Genomic DNA, 23360 nt, shown 5'->3' with positions numbered 1-23360 from the left:
CATCTAATTAAGAGACACCGTGAAATATGAAGGCTGGGATCCATAGTCTAACACCTTTGTATCTGAATTTGCCTGACTCTCATCCTTGGAGGGTAAACTGTTCATTTCCTGGTTAAAAAAAGTAGATTAATGTTTCTTTTCCATGTCTTATTCCTTTCCCACCTATCCTCAGGGCTTGAGTACTTTGCTCTGGGTAAGTCTTCCGAGATCTTATCTCACCCCACATTACTGTATCAAGAATCTTTGCATGAGCTCATTGAAATTGCTTTTTGTTTGTACACAGCATATTGTACCACAGAGCATTGCACTTGGATGTCACAATGCAGCAGTTTTAATACATCTGTTTTAAGATATAAAGGCATCTTTGCCCTGTTGCAGGTGCTAATGGTCTTTAGATGTTTGGTTTTTTTCCTTTTTCTTTCCAGAGATTTCAGAAATAAACAGGATTAGTTATAGTAGTCTACAGGTAAAAATTATTAGTTTTAGGATTTTTAAACTAAAATAGCATGAAAGTAGTAAAGTCATCAATACACAAAGGCAAGCTGTGCTGGCAAGATGTAGAACTAATTCCAAAGTCCTTGACAGCATCTGGTTCAAGTAGGCTTGTGGCCTAGTTCAGGTAGCAACTATTCTTAATGTCAACGAGCACTAATTTTGCACTTGTACGTTTTTATAGACGGAGAGAGGACTTTCCAAACCCCTGCCACTGTAGGGTTTGGGGTTTTTTGTTTTTTTTTTTAACTGTAGGAGTGGAGGAGACTTCAAAAATTTCTTGGAAGCTCATGTACTAACAGGTTCTCCAGTGGCACATTGACAAAGCTTCCTATCCTTTCTTTCCCTTCCCCACCCCTCTTACCTTACAGTCTCATGGGTAAACTTTTTCACCACCATATGCCTTTTGGAAGCAATATTCACTTTGATTATTAGTCTTAGCTAAGTCATCTGATGCCTATTTCTGTGTGAGCACTACTCAAGATAGTTGGGCCTAGATTCACAAAGGTACTTCAGCATTGTGATGCTGAGTGGTGCAGCACCTAACTTTTGGGAGCCTAGAAAATCACAGGAACACACTGATTCAGGCACTTAGGCTCCTTATACACTGAATGCCGGGGGGGAGGCGCCTTAGACCGCTATTCACAAAAGCCAGGATGCTAGACAGGAGGCCATCCAAACTAGCCAATGGGAGTTGCCAATAAGATGGGTATGTACTAAGTCCCTCCCCTCTCACTGAGATAGATGCCTCAGTTTGGACTGCAGGGGGTGCCTATCTCTGCTAGCAATTTTCAGCTGTGAACCCTCTAAAGTTAGGCATCTCAGGTGTTTTTACAAGAAGGTAGCCAGTGGAGGAGGACCTCTAGCTTGACTGTTAGCCCAGTGGTCAGGGTACTCATCTGGGATATGGGGAAACCCCCCTCTGATGAAAACTGATTTGAACAGGGATCTACCACCTCTCAGGTAAGTGCTCTAACCAGTGAGCTATGGGATATTGTAATATGGGGATCCCTCCGTTTCTTCTGTTGAAGCAGTTCCACTGTGGATGAATAATTAGTTGTTAGATCAGGGATTTGGGTTCTGGATCTGCCACATCCTGGGTGCGTCCTTTAACTACCAAGCTATAGAATCATTCTCATGGTTGTGTGTGTCCATCCCTGTGCTCTTTCTCCCCTCTTCCCACTCCCACTCCTAGTGACTAATTTATCCACAGTGGAACCCTAACCACTGGGCTACAAGTTATGAGGGAGGTCCTCCCCCAGCTGTTCTGTGTAAACTTGCCTGAGGTGCCCAATCCAGTAGGCTGTCTCTGAGATGCTTACTAGGCCCTGCGCACAAGTTAGCTGGTTGAAGACCTGTCTTTCCTGGTTTATGAATCGTTCTGTTGCTTAGGTGAGAGAGAGGTGCCCAGAGGCAGAAACATAGGCATCTAGGGAACTTTTTACTGCGAAAACTTAGACACCGAGTGAGTTTAGGCATCTAAGGGATTCAGCATGAATTCTGTGAATCACACTGAAGCCAAAAACTGGGACTTTCGTGCCTAGGCACTTCAGTCTGTGTTTAAGTCTGGAGTTTAGATGCTGATGTATTTTTGTGACTCTAGGCCTCAGCCATTGGTTTAACAGATGACTCCTTTTCTCTTGAATAGTTTGTCAAAGTGATATACACTGACAAACCCTTAATTTTGAACTCTCAAATAGATATTGTGACATCCTCAATTTGAACTTAATATAAAAAGTCCAGTCCAGTGTCTTCATGAAAGGCTAGATTTCTTCTTAAATAAGTCAAATGTCATTTACTAGCATCCTGAATTCCAGATAAAATGGTGTACATAAAATATAAAACAACTTGATTGGCTTGGTTCTTAGTTAGCCTTGCCAGAGCACCAGAATTATTGTGGGATTAGAGAATGTTCATGTTTTCCATAGATGTCAGTTCATTTTGTAGTGAGTGCCATAACTGGGTATGTTGTTGAGACAGAATGTGATGTTCTAAAAATAAAATCATGGCCTGTAGTTTTTAGCACCAAAAATGCTGACACAAGTAATTCTTTATACAAAACAAACATTTTGGGAAATTTTCAAAGGTATGAATGAATTAGGCAAAAATGAGTTGGATGCGATCGAAAAGCTCCCCCGACTGGTGTTTTCAGAGAACTATTAAAATGGTATAGCCTGCAAGAAACTATTGTATGTAGAGTGTCATATTTCATTGTTAGATAAAAACTTTTGAGGAAAAGAAATGAACATAAGGCACTTGACTGAACTAGAAACTAAGAACCAAAATATTTGTGTAATGCACTGTGTACAATCTGGATGAAAATTTTCCCCTTGCTGTTTCCACTGCTGTTCTTAAATGACCACAATATGCTATGAACTGACTTGCTATTTTACATGTTCATTTTTATATTATTGGAATGTCATTGCTTGTGCCAGCATGTTTCCCACTGTAGTCACACTGATGCTTTAGAGAACGGACTCTCCACTCTTAATTTATAATACTTTCTATGTAATACTGGAAGCAAGAGCATAATGGCAGTGTGCAATTCCAGCTCCTCTGAAAATGTTTAATACTGTTATCTTCTATCTATGCTTGTCAGTGCAAAATGAGCTATTACACAGTATATGTTAAATGAAGTGGCATCTTACTGAGTCTTAATTTTATAAAATTGAAGCTACTTAATGTGTCAAGCAGTTTTAGTTTAAAAAAAACCTCAATCTTAAAATTTTAATTCTTTAACAGGAAGATTGTCGTGTAAATGTTGGATTTTTATTTAAAAACAGTATTTAAATTTTGAAAAACTATATAGAGACGATACAGTAAATGAGAGAGTAAACTTTCATCATGGTATTAAAATATCATGGTTTATTTTTATGGTACTCAGTGTAGTTGTGCTTGGACTATTTTTGTGCACCAAATGAATTTAAAGTGATATAAAATTTTCAAAGCCACTTGTCTGCAGTTTGTGCAATAATGAGGGAGAAGATGGAGTGTTAGAATTGTTAGGAAAGAAAAATAAATTAAACTCTATAAAGTTGAGAATACTTATTCAGTAGAGATTTTACAAATGTATATGATTCAAGAGTTAACATATCCTGATGACACAATAGGAAAGGAAACTCTGGCCTTTGTGATTTTGTCTGAGAAGACATACAACTTTAAATTTATGGATAAGATGATCTGTTTCTATTGTTTCTGAATCACTTTAGAAACTAACTGGAGTGATACTGCCTTTTCTTTTTTGAGTAAGATGGTTACTGGCTGTGCTAGTCACCTGATGCTGAATCTGTTTTAAAAATTTTTTTTTAATGAATCATTTAAAACAGTTTTACAAGCTATCTAGAAACTGGTGTTCTATTAAAAGACAACTTGTGGTTGAAAATTAGGGTTTTGAGGTCATTTTCACCCCCAACTACTTTTTTGACAGTGATAGTCAGAGGCCAAATTATTTTGATTGGTTGGATTGCTTTACCCATATTTGTGTTATCTTGTGCTATATGGAAGCCATTTTCACTGATGAAGGCTTTAGACATGTATACTTAGTTTTTGATGTTTGTCAGTTCTCAGTCGAGCTTATTTAGGCGGGGGAAGATGCCTGATGGGTAAGGCCCTTCATTTTTGTATTTTACTGATTTATTTTTCATCCAAATTTTGGACCATTCAAGTACATGAAAATGCACATTCTGTTAAGACTCCAATATATTACGTTAGGTAGATCTGTTTGTTAACAATAAATTAGTCAATGTAAATGTGAGGCTGTCTGTTAAAGTAAGGCAATGTAGTAGAAGATACACATGCGTGTGCATATGTGTATGTACTGTTAATATACAGTTCATGAAATAAGTCACAGCATTAAATAGCTTTTACTTTCAGTTCTCTTAGTTATCTCTATTGGTTTTTTTCCCTTTCTTCCTGTCCCCCAGTATTAACCTGGACTTTTATCCAGAAGACTGTGAAGTAAAGTTTTTGCACCAATTTTTCACCTGTTTTTTGAATTTTTGTAATAAACACAGATATATTCCTGGATGGGGGAACTCTTCCCCCCGCCCCCCCCCCCCCAAAAAAAGGCCTTTGTGATGGGTTACTTAAGATAGATGAGTTTAAAATTGCTTTCGTACGTCTTTGAAAAAGGAAGGCAGTGGAACAAAACACCTTTTTAAATCACTGAAAAAGGAGGAATGGTTGGAATTGGAACTCTTTTTGTGGTGCATTGGAAAATGTGGGTTCACTAACTGAACAAGATTCTTGTTTAACTCGTGCATGTCTTAGGTTTTTTATGGAAAGCAGGAGGACTTACATTTTATTAAGGTATGGCCATATTCATGGAGCAATGTAGTCTTAGTCAACAAATCTTCTATGGAAAGAGAAGAAGTGGGAAGCAAAATGCTAACTGAAAGATGTAGTTCCTGAAAAGTTTGTGCAGATGGCTGGCTTGCTTCAGGGTTGTGATGTAGAGACAAGTTTTTGGTGGAGTTCATTTTTGGTAAATTCTCTTACATATCTGAAGGCCTGTGCCATCTGAAGAGACCCTCATTCACTTGCTTTTATTATATTTCAGTCTTTGAAAATCTACAAAAATTCTTAATGGTAAAATGTCAGGTCTTTATCATCAGTAAGGTCAAAGATGATGACCTTTAAGTAAGGAAAACTTTTACTGGCTTTTATCAGCATTCCCAACATAAGAGAGGCCATACTGAGTCAGACCAATGGTCCATCTAGCCCAGTATCCTGTCTTCTGACAGTGACCAATGCCAGGTGCTTCAGAGGGAATGAACAGAACAGGGTAGTCATCAAGTGATCCATCCTCTGTTGTCCAGTCCCAGCATCTGGCAGTCTGAGGCTTAGGGACACGCAGAGCATGTGGCTGCATTCATGGCCATCTTGGCAAATGCCATTGTTGGACCTATCCTTCAGGAACTTTTTTAGTTTTTTTTAATTCAGTTATAGTTTTGGCATGCACAACATCCCCTGGCAATGAGTTCCACAGATTAACTGCGCATTATGTGAAGTATTGCCTTTTGTTTGTTTAAACCTGCTGCCTATTAATTTCTTTGGGTGACCCTTGATTCTTGTCTTGTGGTATTCACTTTCTCCACACCATTCATGATTTTATAGACCTCTATCATTTCCTCCCTTAGTCATCTTTTTACCAAGCTGAATAGTCTCAGTCTGTTTTAATCTCACCTCATGTGGAATCCGTTCCACACCTTTAATTTTTGTTGACCTTCTCTGTACCTTTCCCATTTCTGTAGGTCTCTTTTGAGATCGGGCGACAGAACTGCATGCACTATTTATGGTGTGGGCATACCATAGATTTATAGAGTGTCGTTATGATATTTTCTGTTTTATTATCTATCTCGGGGCGAGCAAACTTTTTGGCCTGAGGGTCACATTGGGTTTCCGAAATTGTATGGTGGGCCGATTAGGGGAGTCTGTGCCTCCCCAAACAGCCAGGCGTGCCCCGGCTGCTGCCCCCTATCTGACCCCCCCACTGCTTGTTGCCCCTTGATGGTCCTCCTGGGACTCCTGCCCTATCCGCGCCACCACGTAGAACAGAGCACTGGGTCAGGCCACGGCTCTGCAGCTGCGCTGCCCGTCAATAGCTCGCAGCCCCGGTGGCACAGTGAGCTGAGGCTGCAGGGGAGGGGGAACAACAGGGGAAGGGCCCGGGGCTAACCTTCTGGGCCAGGAGCTATGGGACCGGGCAGGAGGGTCCCGCGGGCCAGATGTGGCCTGCGGGCCGTAGTTTGCCCATCTCTGATCTCTTTCCTAATGGTTCCTAACTTTAACTTTTTTGACTGTCATTGCACATTGAGCAGATGTTTTCAGAGAGCTATCCATGATGATTCCAAAATCTTTCTTAGCTGAATTTAGACCCCATCATTTTGTATGTATAGTTAGGACTATATTTTCCAACTTGCCTTCCAACATAGAATTTCATCTGCCATTTTGTTGCCTAGTCCCCCAGTATTGTGAGATCCATTTGTAACTCTTCACAGACTGCTTTGAACTTAACTATCTTGAATAATTTTTTATTGTCTGCAAACTTCGCCATCTCACTGTTCACCCCTCTTTTCAGATGGTACATGGATATGTTGAACAGCACTGTCATAGTACAGATCTCTGGGATACACCGTTATTTTCCTCTCTCCCTTCTGAAAACTGACCATTTATTCCTACCCTTTGTTTCCTGTCTTTTAACCAGTTACTGATTCATGAGAGGAACTTTTCTCTTATCCCATGACAGCTTACTTTGCTTAAGAGCCTTTGGTGAGGGACCTTGTCAAAGGCTTTCTGACAGTCTAAGTACACTATATCCACTGCATCACTCTTCCACATCCTTGTTTGACCCTTTCAAACAAATAATAAATTGGTGAGGTATGATTTCCCTTTACAAAAGCTATGTTGACTCTTCCCCCAACAAATCATGTTTATCTATGCAGCTGATAAGTCTTTTCTTTGCTATATTTTCAACCAATATGCCTGGTACCGAAGTTAGGCTTACTGGCCTGTAACTGCCAGGATTGCCTCTGGAGCCTTTAAAAAAAAAAAAAATTGGAGTCATGTCAGCTATCGTCCAGTCATCTGGTACAGAAGCTGATTTAAGTTAAAGGTTTACATACCAAAGTTAGTCGGTCTGCAGTTTCTTATTTGAATTCTTTCAGAACTCTTGGGTGAATACAAGCTGTTCCTGGTGACTTATTACTGTTAGTTTTATTACTTTGTTCAAAGACTTCTTGTATTGACACCTCAGTCTGGGCTAGTTCTTCAGATTTGTCACCTAAAAACAATGGCTCAGATGTGGGAATCTCCTGGGCTCTCACCCTAAGCAGTGAAGACTGATGCAAATAATTCATTTAGTGTCTTCGCAATGGTATTGTTTTCCTTGAGAGCTCCTGTAGCACCTTGATTGACCAGTGGGCCCACCAACTGTATGGCAGACTTCTGGTGTACTTAAAAATGTGTTTGCTGCGTTTATTTTGTCTTTTGCTAGTTGCTCTTCAAATTCTTTTTTGGCCTGTCTAATTATACTTGATTTGCCAGAGTTTGTTCCTTTCTATTTTCCTCAGTGAGATTTGCCTTCTAATTTTTAAAATATGCCTTTTTGCTTCTAAATGCTGCTTTTACTCTGGTTAGCCGTGCTGGCCTTTTTTTTGGTTCTCTTCATATTTATTTTAATTTGAGCCTCTATTATGGTGTTTTTAAAAAGTTTCCGTGCAGCTTGAAGGCATTTCACTCTTGTGACTGTTCCTTTTCATTTCCGTTTAGCTTCCGCTTTTTTGTGGTGTTCCCCTTTCTGAAGTTAAATGCTACCGTCGTGGGCTTCTGTGGCATTTCTCCCCCCACATGCGTGCACACACACCAGGATGTTAAATTTAATTATAGTATGGTTGCTGTTACTGAGCGGTTCAGCTGTATTCACTTCTTGGACCGCATCCTGTGCTAAATCCTGGACTTAAATCAAGAATTCTCTCCCCTGGTGGGTTCCAGGTCTAGCTGCTCCATGAAGCAGTCATTAATGGTGTCTAGAAACTTTACTTTCGTATCCCGTCCTGAGGTGACTTATACCCAGTCAATATGGGGATAGTTGAAATCCCCCATTATTATTGAGTTTCTTATTTTTATAGCACCTCTGATCTCCCTGAGCATTTCACAGTTGCCATCAATATCCTGGTCAGCTGGTCAGTAGTATATACCGTCTGCTATACTCTTTATTATTCAAGCATGGAATTTCTAACCATAGAGATTTTATAGTAAGTTTGATTTATCTAAGATTTTTACTATATTTGACTCTGTATGCTTTCTTTCTCAAATAGTGGCATTCCCCCGCCAGCATGAGCTGTTCTGTCATTCCTGTATATTTTGTGTCCTGGTGTTAGTGTCTCATTGATTGTCGTCATTCCACCAAGTTTCTGTGATGCCTATTATATCAATATCATTATTTAATACCAGACACTCAAGGTCATCTATTTTAGTATTTAGACTTCTAACATTTTTGTATAAGCACTTATAAAATTTGTCACTTTTTAGTTGTCTGCCATCACGTCATGTAACTGAATGGGACTTTCTCATTTGACTGTTTCTCTTCAGTTCCTACTCGTACTTTGTCAACTTCTATCTTCCCCTCTTTACTAGGCTATATAGAATTCCCATTAATAGATCCTCCCCTGTAGGATGTCTGTCTGAACCGTGTGCTCCTCCACACCTGTCAGCTTTCCTTCAGCCCTTAGTTTAAAAACTCCTATGACCTTTTAATTTTACATGCCAATAGTCTAGTTCTGTTTTGGCTAGGTCGAACCTATCCTTCCTGTATAGACTCCTCCTTTCCCTAAAGGTTCCCCAGTTCCTAATGAATCTAAAACCCTTCTCCCTACACCATCACATGATCCATGCATTGAGACCCTGTGGTTCTTCCTGTCTCTGCACATGGAACTGGAAACATTTCAGAGAATGCTACCAGGTAAGTCAGGGGTGGGCAAACCTTTTGGCCTGAGGGCCACATTGGGGTTGCAAAACTGTATGGAGGGCCAGGTAGGGAAGGCTGTGCCTCCCCAAAGAGCTTGGTCCCAACCCCTCCCACTGACCGCCCCCTCCTGGGACCCGACCCCCATCCAACCCCCCCCCTGTCCTCTGACTGCCCTGACCCCATCAACACCCCTGCAAGGCCCCCCCGGGACTCCCACACCTTTCCAACCCCCCCGTTCCCCATCCCCTGACTGCCCCCCCAGAACCTCTGCCCCATCCAGCTGCCCCCTGATAGGCCCCCCAGGACTCCCACACCTATCCAACCGCCCCCTGTCCCCTGACTGCCCCCCGGAATCTGCCGGCCCCCTTACCATGCCGCTCAGAGCAGCCTGTCTGGCAGCTGCGCCGCCCGGCCGGAGCCAGACACGCTGCCGCACTGCCCTGCAGGAGCGCGCAGCCCCACTGCCCAGAGTGCTGCCCATGTGGCGGTGTGGCTGCGGGGAAGGGGGTATAGTAGGAGAGGGGCTGGGGGCTAGCCTCCCCGGCAGGGAGCTCAAGGGCCGGGCTGGACGGTCCCACGGGCGGGAGTTTGCCCACCTCTGATGTAAGTCCTGGACTTTAATCTCTTACCTAGCAGCCTAAAATTGGCCTCCAGGACCTCTCTCCTATCTTTTCCTATGTCATTGGTACCCACAGGTACCATGGCCATCAGCTCCTCCCCAGCACTGCACATAAGTTTGTCTGGATGTCTCGAGAGATCTGCGGCTTGCTTGCTTGGCAGGCAATTCACCATGCTGTTCTCCTGGTCATAACAAATCCAGCTAGCTATATTTCTAATGATTGAATCCCCCATTACCATTACTTGTATCTTCCTAGTAACTGGGATTCCCTCCCATGGAGAGGTATCCTTAGTGCAAGAGGATACACCAGTTACATGGAAATTATGTTATAAGGGCTCTATCACTAGCGTGTCTGGTAGTATGAATTGTTGCAAATTTTTGTATGTTGGCTCTTCTTGATAACAAAATCTTGTTCAGCAGCTCAAACTCTCTGGATTTTACAATGCTGCTGCAAATACAGCTACCACCTGACATTTTGGATCATGGAAGGACATTTTAAATAAAAATTACATCCATAGAATACCAGTTTAAAATAAAATAGGGTCAGAAGAACAAATTAACTTCTCTAACTTAAAATCAAATTTGGTACAAAAAGGTTCTTTATCTTATAAGCTGCATAAGCAGGAAGCAGATGTAGTGTCCAGAACTCCCCAGTCAGAAAGTTTTTTTTAAGTCAAATGATGCCTTGTACAACAATATCCTAGTTTAGAATGCAATTAATTGAAATAATTACAAATTCTTTACAAAAGTCTTTAGTGCACCATCCTTGGCTACCAAGATGAGCTTTATAAAAAGAAACTGTAACTTTGCACCTCTTTTAGCTGTGTTTCTGAACTGTAGGCATGATTTGAATTATAAGGTCATCAGATGGTAAAAACGTACTTTTTATATGGAGCGTGCATGGTGGTTTTTAGGAACTTGTTTCAGAAAGCCCTGGTTTTAAAAATTCCTCTCCATATTGCACTGTAAATTTTTCGTTCTTGACTTTGACAGTACTGTGAGAACAATGTAATGCAAAAGTTCCAAAATATCTCTGAAGTGGTTTCTGTCCTCTGCCTAAAAAACTGGAAGAAACAGTAAGGTCAAGGAAAGTGTCCATCTATAGGAATAAAAAACAGAATTCCTCTCTCGTCATGCAGCATAGCTCTGTCGTCACATGTTGAACAATTGGATACTATTTATGCAACAACAGATATGACCTCAAAATCATGGGTTTTTTGTTCACTTATATCTGCTCTCAATCTACTTGGGAACAATGAGTTACTTTAATGCGTTCCTTTTTTGATGTAATGGAGGCTATGTTCATGGAAATCCCCTTTTATCTGAGCTCTTTATTACTCTGGTCAAGAAACATGACTTCTGGCATCAAGACTATTGGTATAGGATCAGGGTTTGTCCTTAGTTTATTTTGTTTTCAACAATGAAATTTTATTGCATCGAGTTCATTAGTGTTATGGCCTTTACGTGGAACAAAAAGATTCTGCAAACCATGATATAAACCTATAAGAACTTAATAAGAGTGCGATCACTGTCTTTTTTTATTATGTTTTTTGTGTAGCCTGAAATCATAGTACATGGGTGCCTATTCTAAAACTGTAGAGCCTGCCTATGCTTGCCTTATTTGTCTGACTAGGTCTTTGTGCCAAGCCCATCGCCGCATTTGCTGAGCACTTCTGGAACATTGCGCAGAGGGTAATAATGTGGCTAGTATCAAAATGTAATTATAGAAAAAGTCTTGTTTGCAACAGTCGGATGACTTCCCAGATATCGCAATGTTTTTGCACCTGTAAATAAAGTCAACAATTTTCTCTGAAATATGTAGTATAAAGGGCCTTTTGTGCGTATTTCATTTGATCAAGAATAAGCATTTTATTATTCATGTAAGAGGAATCTTTAATTTTCTCTGTTTTTGTTTTCAGGAATGCCTGCAGTCTGTAACCCAGGCATGGTACCGGTGGCAGTGCCACCTCCAGTCAACCCTCAGCACGTGTGTAATGAAGAGGATCTGAAATCAATCCAAGACATGTTCCCCAATATGGACAAGGAAGTAATTCGTTCAGTGCTAGAAGCTCAGAGGGGGAACAAGGATGCAGCTATCAACTCGTTACTTCAGATTGCAGAAGAGTTATAGACCCCAACCCCTGCATTGTCTCTGTTCTTGATGCCACCTTTATTTTGACTTGCCAAGCCATGGATTTAGGTAGAGGAAGAATTTCCTAACAGATTCCTGTGAGCATTCTGTCTGAAAGAGCTTGTACCCCTTTTTCTCCTTGGATATTTGCACATTTTTTTCACTTTCTCTTTTACAGTTTGTTTTACATATGTTCCACAGAAGCTTTTTTGTTAACATCAGGCTTATCATATGTGGCTATATTGCTTTCGGGGGTGTGTGTGTGGGTATGCTGCTTTTTTCTTCCTTCTCTCTCTCTCTCTTTGAAAACAAGAGCATGTTCATATGATCTCTCTCAACACTATGCAGTACAGGATTTACTGCCCTGTCTGTGAGATCGGAAGAGTTTTATGTTTTCTGGGAGTTAGATTTTTTTCTTTACATACTGCTTTTAATAAAATGTTTTTGTTTCAGTAAGCCACCTGTTTCTGCCAGAGATATAAAAAATGATTACACAATGCCTTTTGGTTTGTCCTGTGGTGTTCAGTTATTGCTGTGAATAGTCCAACTATCCTTAACATAGTTTTAAATCTACTAACAAGCTGGCTTTCTTGTTGTAGCCTTTAGTGTTTCTAATTAGGTAGCCCCACCCACCTATCCTCGTGATTGGGCACCAAAGCAATATATATCTTTTGGTGAGCATTCTGGGGCTCAATCCTACCATGTGATGTTGCTGTACTGATGAAATCTGCAGGAGATGGTTTTCTAGATACAGCAATACACACTGCATCAGAGGACAGGATTGGGCCCTAATGTGTTCCTGCAGTTACTTGCACTCTTCTTGCTTCTACATTCCTGTGATTATTCCAAAGGATGAATGCAGAAGAAAAGATTTTATACCTGGAAAATTATGTATAAAATAAGCATTTAATTATTTAAGGAGCTGTCTTGTAATAAGAAAACATGGGTTTTGGGTTTTTTTAAGTATAACATTTATGTTTTGAGAAGAAACCTGCTACACTCACTCCTGTTTTTCAGTAAAACTGTCTTTTTGCATGGAGAAAAAATTACTTTTTAATGAGGAAAGGTTTTTTGGTAGTCTGGAATACAGAGTAGCAAAGAGCTGCAGAATCTTCAGTAGGTATAAAGTATTTAAAGAACTTGTTTCGATGATTCATTGAGTTACAGTTGATCTTAACTAATTCAATTGAATTGTATGCATACAAATATCAAAATTATCTTGTGAGATAATGGAAAATCTGACATATCCTAAATTGGCAGATCCTCATAAAGGGGAAGGAGAGTGCATACAGTCATTGCATGTGTTAATGTGTATGCAACATTGTAGCACAGAATTGCAGAGCCTCTGGAGTGGGAACAGATTATACCTGTTTTGATAAATTTCTGCAGCTTCTTAATTTTTTTTAAAACTGCAAAACAATGCACTTTAAGTAGTATGCACAAATTTATTTTCAATAATGTGCAATGTCACTGTTCTGGTTTTTGGTGGTGGTTTTAAAACTGCTTTACGATTCTTTCTGCAATAGCCATAGCTTGTATTTTCTTCGTGTTTGAATGTACACTTGAAATACAGGATCTCAAGAGTGGTTCATGAGAACTTTAGTAAGCCAGGTTTGGAATAAGGAAAGAGCCTTTATTCTCTCTCCTTCCCCTCTTTTTTTTCTTCCCCAAGCAGAAGGTTCTTCTATATTTATGAATAAACTGCTTTCCCCAATATCTTTCTGTTTAATAAGTGTGGGGGTGGAGAGTTTTTAAATACAGTACCAAAATTGTCCTGGTTTTCTTTCACTGGTTGATTTAAAACAAACAAACAAAAAACCTTTTCCATGATGTCAGACATTCACTCATTAGTTATGTCAAAAATTCCCCATTGTCTTAGTTGGCAGACTTACATCTTGTAAAAATTTAGTTGTCTTCACATTCTCCCACTGGTTTTACATTTTCCTAAGAATTCAAGGCTACAGTCTCTCTCTGCATTTTACCTGCACAGCCCATTACATCTTTACCTTTTGCGTCTCTAAAAACAGCTTTTTATCAGGAAGCTAGCCTTGCTCCTCTTGTTCGTAGCCTGTGTCATCACATGTTAATCACAAAACTCAACACTAGATTGAGCATCAGGATTTTATCTTCATAGCACAGCGACATCTTGTGGCATTGCCAGCCTACTCTTTAAAGCAAAAGATGATCATCACTCAACTTCTTGGTAAAAATTTAGGGATGAGTCCCTTACTCAACACCTGTACAAATGGTATGAATTGCTAGGGTAGAACACTTCAGGGAAAATGTATATAATAAAGATTTTATGTATAGTTACTTGGAGTCTACAGTAGCAGATTTTTCTAAAGCAAGTGGTCATGGTTTGATCTGTGTCTGGGAAAGTAATTTTGCTGTCACCTGAAATTGTATTCCTAATTCTGTTATGGCTGAAATGTAAGCATAGAACAAACAGCTCTGAGTGCTCTTAATAATTAGGAGGAGGAAGTGAGAATGTTAGACTAACTAGATTGAATTTCTGGGGAACCTTACATTTTCCATGGGACCTCTAGACCTACTGGAAGTCCTTTTTTGTAAGATGCATTTGTTATATGAAGTATAGCAGAGAGAAGCTGCATAGATTGAAGGTGAGTAGTTTAGGAGCAGTATGGCCTGTAAGTTGGATTCTATGGGAATAAAATATATAGTTTTCATATTAAGAAATATTGACCTGGGCATTTTAATTCAATGGAGGTGCAAGCATTATACATGTGAAAAGAAGCCTCCAAGATGCACTACTGTATTTTTGTTACTAAAATTAATGAGACAAAACCATATGCCTACTCCGTTTTTTGTCAATATATATATCCCACCACAATTGTTTTGCTGTTCCTTGTCAGTTTCAGGTCTGAGGGATTTTGAACTGGCAAGGAATAGTTAAAGCTAGCAGTTTGAGGGTCCAGAAATGCAGAACTGAAAGGCAATACCATGCTGGGTTTTGTTTTAAATTAAATACATCACACATTCTGTTGCAGCATGTGACCTGTATGCTTCATTTAATAGAATAATGTGTCTTGATTGTACTTCTGTCACACTCAGCAGCTTACAACAGCCTGGAGCCAAAGCCAGCTGTGTAATACTGGCATCTGCTAAAAGTTAGTGGTGTTCGCACTAGCTTTAATCCTGCCAAGGGTCTGCACTGGCTAAAGACAGGAATATGTTTGTCTAGCTAGATCCTTGCTACTTTCTCTTCAACCGCTATTCTTGTGTGCTGAAGGTACCGAATGTTTTCCCTTTGCAAATATTACTGCTTGTGTTGGTTGACATGTAATACTGTACAGAGGATGTTTTTGCTGTAATAATTCTGGAGGCATTGTTTCTCACTGTATTGAGGCCCAGTGTCCACATGTTTTTTCTTTTATTGTAAAATACACTTTGACTTTTTTCATTCTATCTAATTTAATAAATGTATCATGTATACCAAAACAGAAGAATCAGTCCTTTGAGAGAAGCTATACCTCTTAACTTGTATACATTCAGACTAAATAATCCAGCTTTCAATTTCTGGGGTCAACGATCCAAATAAAAATGAAGACAAATCTAGGATGGTGTGAGAAATTTTTCACTTCAAATGTTTGTAAAATCTTTTAGCACCATGCTCGGTTTCTATGCACATCACTCTTCCACTTGATGAGTCCCTTTATTTTCTAATACCACAGTTACTTGATTGTAGATTGCATTTGAATTCTTGTAGAGATGCAATCAGTCTGCTGTTAGCACAGTAAGTGTTTAAAAATGTCCTACGATGGCTGCATGCACCATTCGTAAACAAAATGTGTACATCTAGAAATGAAGAACGTAGGACAGACTTACAGGAGGGAGCACTCTATCATGGGACGCAATGACTCTGAAAAAGGTTTGGGAGTCATAGTGGAAAATCAACTGTACATAAGCTCCCAGTGCAATGCTGTGGCCAAAAGAATTAATGCAAATCTACTGATGGTGTGTTTTTGTTATCGGTATTTTAGATGCTATTCTATTCCACGAATATTATCTTCATAGTTATCTAGTATTGTAACACCAAAGGAAATTTTGCTCAGCATGAAGTAGTCTGCATAATTGTAAGATGGGTGAAACAAAAATCAACTATATCTGTATATGAATGACTCATGTAAGGAGAAGAATGGGCTCCATAATCTCAATGGAATGAAATCTGGTTAGAGAACAGTGGTCTCCTGCTAATGAATGAGTGGATAAATTGATATTAACTATTTTTAGCTGTACATAAGAATTAGTCCTCCAATATAGATACAAAATTACTAAAGATAGTTAAGACCCAGGCAGACTGTGAAGAGTTACAAAAGGATCTCTCAAAACTGGGTGACTGGGCAACAAAATGGCGGGTGAAATTTAATGTTGATAAATGCAAAGTAATGCACATTGGAAAGCATAATCCCAACTGTACATATAAAGTGATGGGGTGTAAATTAGCTGTGACCACTCAGAGATCTTGGAGTCACTGTGGCTAGTTCTCTGAAAACATCCACTCAATGTGCAGCGGCAGTCAAAAAAGCGAACAGAATGCTGGGAATAATTAAGAAAGGGATAGATAATAGGACAGAAAATATCATGTTGCCTCTATCTAAATCCACGGTACGCCCACATCTTGAATACTGTGTGCAGATGTGGTTGCCCAATCTCAGAAAAGATGTATTGGAATTGGAAAAGGTTCAGAAAAGGGCAACAAAAATTATTAGGGCTATGGAACGGCTTCCGTGTGAGGAGAGATTAATAAGACTGGGACTTTTTCAGTTTGGAAGAGAGACCTCCATCATATCTCCCCTTAGCTGTCTATAAAATCATGACTGGTGTAGAGAAAGTAGATAAGGAAGTGGTGCTTACTACTACTCATAACACAAGAACTAAGGGTCACCAAATGAAATTAATAGGCAGCAGGTTTAAGACAAATAAAAGGAAGTATTTCTTCACACAATGCACAGTCAACCTGTGGAACTCCTTGCCAGAGGATGTTGTGAAGGCCAAGAGCATAACAGGGTTCAAAAAAGAACTAGATAAATTCATGGAGGATAGGTCCACCAATGGCTCTAAGCCAGGATGGGAAGCAATGGTGTCCCTAGCCTCTGTTTGCCAGAAGCTGGGAATGAGTGATGGGATGGATCACTTGATGATTACCTGTTCTGTTCATTCCCTCTGGGGGCACTGTCCACTGTCAGAAGACAGGATATTGGGCTATATGGACCTTTGGTCTGACCCAGTATGGCCGTTCTCATAGCTGACCATTTTCAGTCAGTAAAATCACGAACTACATTTAAAGGTACTGTAAGCTAGTAACCAGTTTATTTATAAGTAGAGTGGGGTGAAATTTTTTTGGTGAATAATTTATTCGGCAAAAAAACTGCAGTCCCATTTCAACCTTAAAAAAAATCAAAATGTTGTTTGAGTTCTGGTCCCTATGTATTCCACATGTGGGTACGCATCCTCCATGCACCTGAGACCAGAGATTTGCAGCAAGTAGTGCCCATTGGTCTGCGTATGCGCAGCTGCTCTCATCCTCTGAATCAAGAGCATAAAGGGAGGTGCGGGCTAATGCCCCTCCAGTTACTTCTGACCACTTCTTGGCCTGAGTTGGAATTCTGTGTCCATTATGATCTTCCTATTGGAAAGGTTGAAACAAAATGTTTCCTTTTGACCCGACTCAAAATTTTTGGTTTAGACTTTGGACACATCTAACAAAAGCAAATGACTATATTAACAAAACTCGGGCGGGGGGGGCTATTGCCCTCTTTATAAATTTAAGTGCCAGTGGTTAGGGCACTCAGGTGGGTGACCCAGGTTCAGTTGCCCTGCTGCCTGATGTGGAGAAGGGATTTCAATTTCTCCCACATTGCAGGAAGAGTGCTCTAACCACCGGGCTATGGGATAGTCTCATATGGGGCTTTCTCAATCTTTCCTGTTGAAGCTGTTCCACTTTTTATAAATAGTTATTGGAGCAGGAACTTGAACCACCCACATCCTATATGAGTGATCTAACCCCTAGGCTATAGACTCATTCACACATTTTTCCTGGCCAAATGATTATTCATTGACATGAATGACATCGAAGGACTCCCCTAGGATATGGGAGGCCCAAGTTCAAGTGCCTGCTTCAATAACTATAAAAAGTGGGACAGCTTCAGCAGAAGAGACTGAGAAAGCCTTATAGCCCAGTGGGAGACCCAAGTTTAAACCCCTTCTCTACACTAGGCAAAGGGGGGGAATCGAACTTGGGGCGCTCTCATCCCCAATGAGTGCCCTAACCACTGGGCTAAAAAGTTATATGCAGAGCAGCACCATCACCAGCTCCTCTCCACCCTTTCCCATTTTGTGAATCTAATCCTTAAATTGTTATTTTAGGTGCCCAGAATCAAAATGTTTTGTGTTTGATCCAACCCCCAAAAAATTAGAACCTTTTTTTGATTTGCCACATTTCATTTGTGGTTTGACCCAAAGCAAAAATTTAAAACCATTTTGTTTTGCAACTGCCAGCAAACTGAAAAATCCACTATTCACCCAGCTCTGTTCATGAGGACCTTTTTAAAATGATGATTTTCTTGGTTTTTTGACTGTCTGACAAACTGACAGTCCATTTTCAAAGTCAACACATTGCTTTACCCAGCCCCCATTACTGCATCAATATCCATTCTTTATTTTGGATTTATTTTCTCATATGTTAGAATAGTAACAATGTTTCTGGATTGAAATTAGATATCTATTTTACAATGTTTCTAATTTTCATTCTGAGCTAAATCAGTTGCGTGGCAGAAGGAAGTTGCATTGGCGGGGGAGGGCGGTGAATCTTGGAGCATTTTTTTTTCCTCTTGGCATACTCCCTTACTGCTAACACAATTTCATTTCATATTGTGTGTTCTAACTGCACTATCAGTTAGCCATTGAATGCCAGTTTCCATCCCCATTAAGTTCTAAAGCTTCTCTTTGGGGCTCTTGCATTTTTTCAATGCGCTGTAGTAGATAAGAGAGGAAAATACGAAGATGGATTTACTCAGGGAAGTGGTAGCATTCTAGTGATTGATTGCCAAAACATCTATTTAGCATTTTAATTTTAGGACTTTTTAGCATTTCCATTTCAATGCTAATAGAGCAACAGAGGTGTGGGTAAATCTTTTGTTGTTACGCTTCAGCGGCGTAGCCTTGTTAGTCTGGATGTGTAAAAGCGGCAAAGAGTCCTGTGGCACCTTATAGACTAACAGGCGTATTGTTTTTTGTTTAAGTATTAAAATGTACTAATGAAAATACTGGCTTCTGGGAAAAATAATGAAAATACACTATGCATTTCCTTTCTTTTAGAATAAGGGAAAATGTACTGAGAAATTGTTATGCTGGAAAATTAAATCAGTAGCCTAATGAAGATTGTTTAATTTGTCTCCTCTTGGTCTTCCGTCAAGTTGCTCAAAATCCAAGTTGTACCTATTTTCACAGTGCAATTTGTATAACCCAAATGAATTTTATCTTTACCGGCTTACCAAAGAATACATAATTACTTTATATGAGTGCCTTAGGCTAAAATTACATTCCACATACATTAAGTTTGCAGTAATTTAAAAACTGAAAAGAAATTTAATATAAAATGGGAAGGTTATTTCCATTTGCCCAGTTTCCGTATTTCAGTCAATCATTAACTGCCTCTGTACATTGGTGAGGGAGGTGGAAAGGAAGTGTGAAAAGTATTGTCACCAGCTAAATGTATAGCCTTAGTGTGGAATGTATATTTGGAGATGAATTGGTTGTAAACAGCTGAAGTACAAAGCAGACTAGATATAACATGTGCAAAGCAAGATTTACAATACTGATTTCTTTTTCTTCAGTTACTTTGGGAGTGCATGATGGATTATTTGGTTACTAGGAATAGTGTCTGCTCGTTCTCTGAGAGCATGAGGCACTGTAGTCTTCTAGGCTGGTGCTGATACAACTTTATGGATTGGGAATCAGGAGTGGTATTTACATGGCAGAGCTGAAGCACATTACCTTTTCAGGGGCCACACACAGACACAGAGTTTGCTTAAGTTGAAGGACAATCGCTGTCAAATACTTTTTGTGTTTTCAAATTGTTTTACAATGAAACTCCAGATAGAAATACAGAACATTGGGTACACCAAGGGGCAGCAGGAAACAGGAGCTGTTCAGATCTTAATGAGTTCCTTGATAAGGTGGAATTCATCTCCTCAAAGAAAATACAGTTAATATGGGGTAAATTTTAAAAAGTCTTTTGGTTCTTCAGGTTTTTTTGTTGCTTACACTTTGTTCTTTATTACTGGCATTTAATAGCACCCCAGCTTCATGCTTTACAGAAAAACTAAAAACTTCACTCTCCTTGTGAAATAGGTGTCATCGTGCACCAGTGGGTCATGGCTGAGGATGCCAGGTTCAGGATGAACTGCTGCGAAATAGGGCAGACTCACCCCAAACTGGCGGTAATTCTATTATTAGATATACCAAGCCAGAAACAAAAATAAACTTCTGTCTCACCACACCGGTTAACAAGAATTCCAAACTGCAGTCTCCTTTAGACATCCCAGCCCTTATTCCACCACCCAGACACTCAACTTCACGGGTGGTTATTGAAAACCAATTTCATCAAATGGTCCTTCTAATCCCAAGAGATCAGCCACATAGCCAGGTCAATATATAACTCGGATTTTACCCAATAATCACGCTTTTGCCAATCCTTTAGTATCTAAGATCGAAAGGTAAATTTATAAGAGAAAGAGGAGAAAGTTAAAATGGTAAAAGAAATCATATACATACAATCATTGCAAAGTTCCTGGATCAGGTTTGTAGCAGTGATGGAATAAACTGCTGGCTTGTAAAGTCTGGTAACTTCCAAAAGAGTGGAGGGCCCTCTGTCCATTGGTTGAATGCTCCTTTTAGTGTAAGTCCAAAAATGAAAGCAGGAAAGAGGCCAAATGGAGATGCTTTCAGGGGTTTTTATACCTTTTCCCATGTAGCTTGACTGTTCTGTCTTAGTTTGTGGGAAATTACAGTCACAAAATAGAGTCCAGGGTCACATGAGCAAGTCACATGCCCTTGCATGCTTTGATGACTCATAGGAGTAGCCATTACCCATATTCTGGCTAAAGGGTCTACAGGAAGGCTCACTGGGCAGAGAGAGGAGCTTCTTCTATGATTCATTGTGAGAGCTAAGTATTCTTTGATGGGCCATCAAATTGAATAGTTCATTCACAATGTGGTGGCCAGACTGCATGTAAATTACCTAGTGGGTGTTACCGTAGGAGCAAACACATTTGAAATACTGGTACATAGTCAATATTCATAACTTTAGATACAAAGGTGTTGCATGCATACCAACAGGATAATCATATTTGATTGTAATTTTTCCATTGATATCTTATATGACCTACTTTGTATAAGATTTGTTGGAATTGTCTAACGGTATCACAGTAGGTAGGCAAACAGTCCTTGCTTACAGAGAGCCCCCCAACCTGAAGCAAATACTCACTAGCAACCACACAACAAAACCACTAACCCTGGAACCTGTCCTTGCAACAAAGCCCGATGCCAACTCTGTCCACATATTTATTCAAGTGACGCCATCATAGGACCTAATCACATTAGCTACGTCATCAGGGGCTCATTCACCTGCACATCTACCAATGTGATATATGCCATCATGTGCCAGCAATGCCCCTCTGCCGTGTACATTGGCCAAACCAGACAGTCTCTATGTAAAAGAATAAATGGACACAAATCTGACATCAGGAATCATAACATTCAAAACACTTCAACCTCTCTGGCTGCTCAATAAAAGATTTAAGGGTGTCAATTTTGCAAAAGAAAGTCTTCAAAAACAGACTCCAACGAGAAACTGCTGAGCTTGAATTAATATGCAAACTAGATACCATTAACTTGGGTTTGAATAGAGACTGGGAGTGGCTGGGTCATTACAACATATTGAATCTATTTCCTTAAGTTAAGTATCCTCACACCTTCTTGTCAACTGTCTAAATGGGCCATCTTGATTATCACTACAAAATTTTTTTTCTCCTGCTGATAACAGCTCATCTTAACTAATTAGCCTCTCACAGTTTGTATAGCAACTTCCAACTTATCTGTGTGTGTGTGTGTGTGTATATATATATATATATATATATATATGTTCCATTCTATGCATCCGATGAAGTGAGCTGTAGCTCACAAAAGCTTATGCTCCAATAAATTTGTTACTCTCTAAGGTGCCACAAGTCCTCCTGTTCTTTTTTTCAGTAGGTACATGTTATTCTTGTTTTAGAGGCAGAAACTTAAGATTTGACTTGTCAAAAGCCAGTGGTGCTATCAGAGCTAGTATTAGTGCAGCGTTCGTGGCTCCAAGTTGCATGCTCAGGCCACTTGACCATGTCTGCTAAAGACCTTGTCTACGCTACACAGTTTCATCAACAAAAGTCAGGTTTCACCGACAAAACAGTGGAGGTGTGTACATAACACCTAATGCGCCTCCCGCCAATTTAACTGTCCTGCTATGCTGACATAATTAAACCATCTTGACAAGCAGCATAGAGCTTTTTGCAACAAAGTCAGTGACAAAGTGTCCGTGTAGACAGTGCACTTGTTTGTGTCACCCTAAGTGACCTCCAGGAGGTGTCCCACAATGCCCATCATGAGTGCTCTGGCAAACAGGTTTTACTCTGCTGCCCTGCAGCCAGGTACACAGGCATGCCCCTCTGCCCCTTTAAAGCCCCAGAAATTTTTGAAATTCCACTTCCTGTTTGGTCAGCATGGACAGCTCACATCGTATCTTCCCAGCTGACCATGCTGGCTTTCTGCAGCAAACACCCTCCCACCTGGAGTACACTAGAGTTGCTGGGTCTGTGAGGAGAGGAGGCTGTGCAGTCGCAGCTCCAAGCCAGTTGTAGGAACTTTGAGACCTATGAGCGCATTGCTTGTGGCATGGATGGAAAGGGGCACAAAAGGGACACCCAGCAGTACCGTGCTAAGATAAAGGGGTTAAGGCAGGTGTACCAGAAGGCAATGGAGGCCAACTGTTGCTCTGGTGCGGCGCTGAAAACATGCCGCTTTTACAAGGATCTGTACGCCATCCTTGGTGGCGATCCCACTTTCACCACCAAAAGTCTTGTGGATACTTCGGGGGGACTGGAGGCAGTGGCCAGTGGAGTCAACCCTGAGGACAAAGTGGTGGATGAGGAGGTCGAGTTGAAGGAGGATGTGGGACAGGCAACAGGCTCATCTGGTGCTGTGGCGTGGCGAGCCAGGACCTCTTTTTGACTCTGGAAGGGTCTAGCTAGTCCCATCAGTCCGGCTCTGGCATGCCTGAAGCAGGACAGAGGCACTCCAGTAAGTACTCATTTTGCTTTGATGCTGCTGTGATGCTATCTGATTAAAATATGGCCATATAGATTATTGTTGCAACAACTGTCCTATAATTGCAACAAATCTTGTACAAAATGTGACATGTAAGATGGCTATGGAAAGGTTATGATTTCCTGGATATGATTATGCTATCTGTATGCATGTATCATTTTTGTATTTGAAATTATAAATATTGGCTCTATAGCTGGATTTCATATGTTTGCTCCTGGGGTAACGCCCACAAGCTAGCTAGCTAGCACATCTTAAAGGGCCTATTC

The 23360-nt window shown here is 40.3% G+C and overlaps 1 protein-coding gene across 2 annotated transcripts in view; it reads left to right on the top strand.

Annotated features, from left to right (window-relative positions):
• Positions 1 to 15168, top strand: part of LOC102930516 (toll interacting protein) — a 57550-nt gene extending 42382 nt beyond the window's left edge. The window contains exon 6 of one of the 2 annotated variants that reach the window (XM_037899607.2): positions 11498 to 15168. In XM_037899607.2, the coding sequence (XP_037755535.1) occupies positions 11498 to 11709 (212 nt within the window). In that variant the 3' untranslated portion in view covers positions 11710 to 15168. Of the gene's footprint in view, positions 1 to 172; positions 9001 to 11497 lie in introns of those variants that run through there. The other variant, XM_043548578.1, reaches the window with a different exon arrangement.
• The last annotated feature ends 8192 nt before the right edge of the window (positions 15169 to 23360 follow it).

Source organism: Chelonia mydas, chromosome 6 (genome assembly GCF_015237465.2).
Source record: "Chelonia mydas isolate rCheMyd1 chromosome 6, rCheMyd1.pri.v2, whole genome shotgun sequence".
Lineage (NCBI taxonomy): Eukaryota > Metazoa > Chordata > Testudines > Cheloniidae > Chelonia > Chelonia mydas.
The sequence above is the reverse complement of the archived record's forward strand: the minus strand, read 5'-3'. Positions and strand labels throughout refer to the sequence as shown.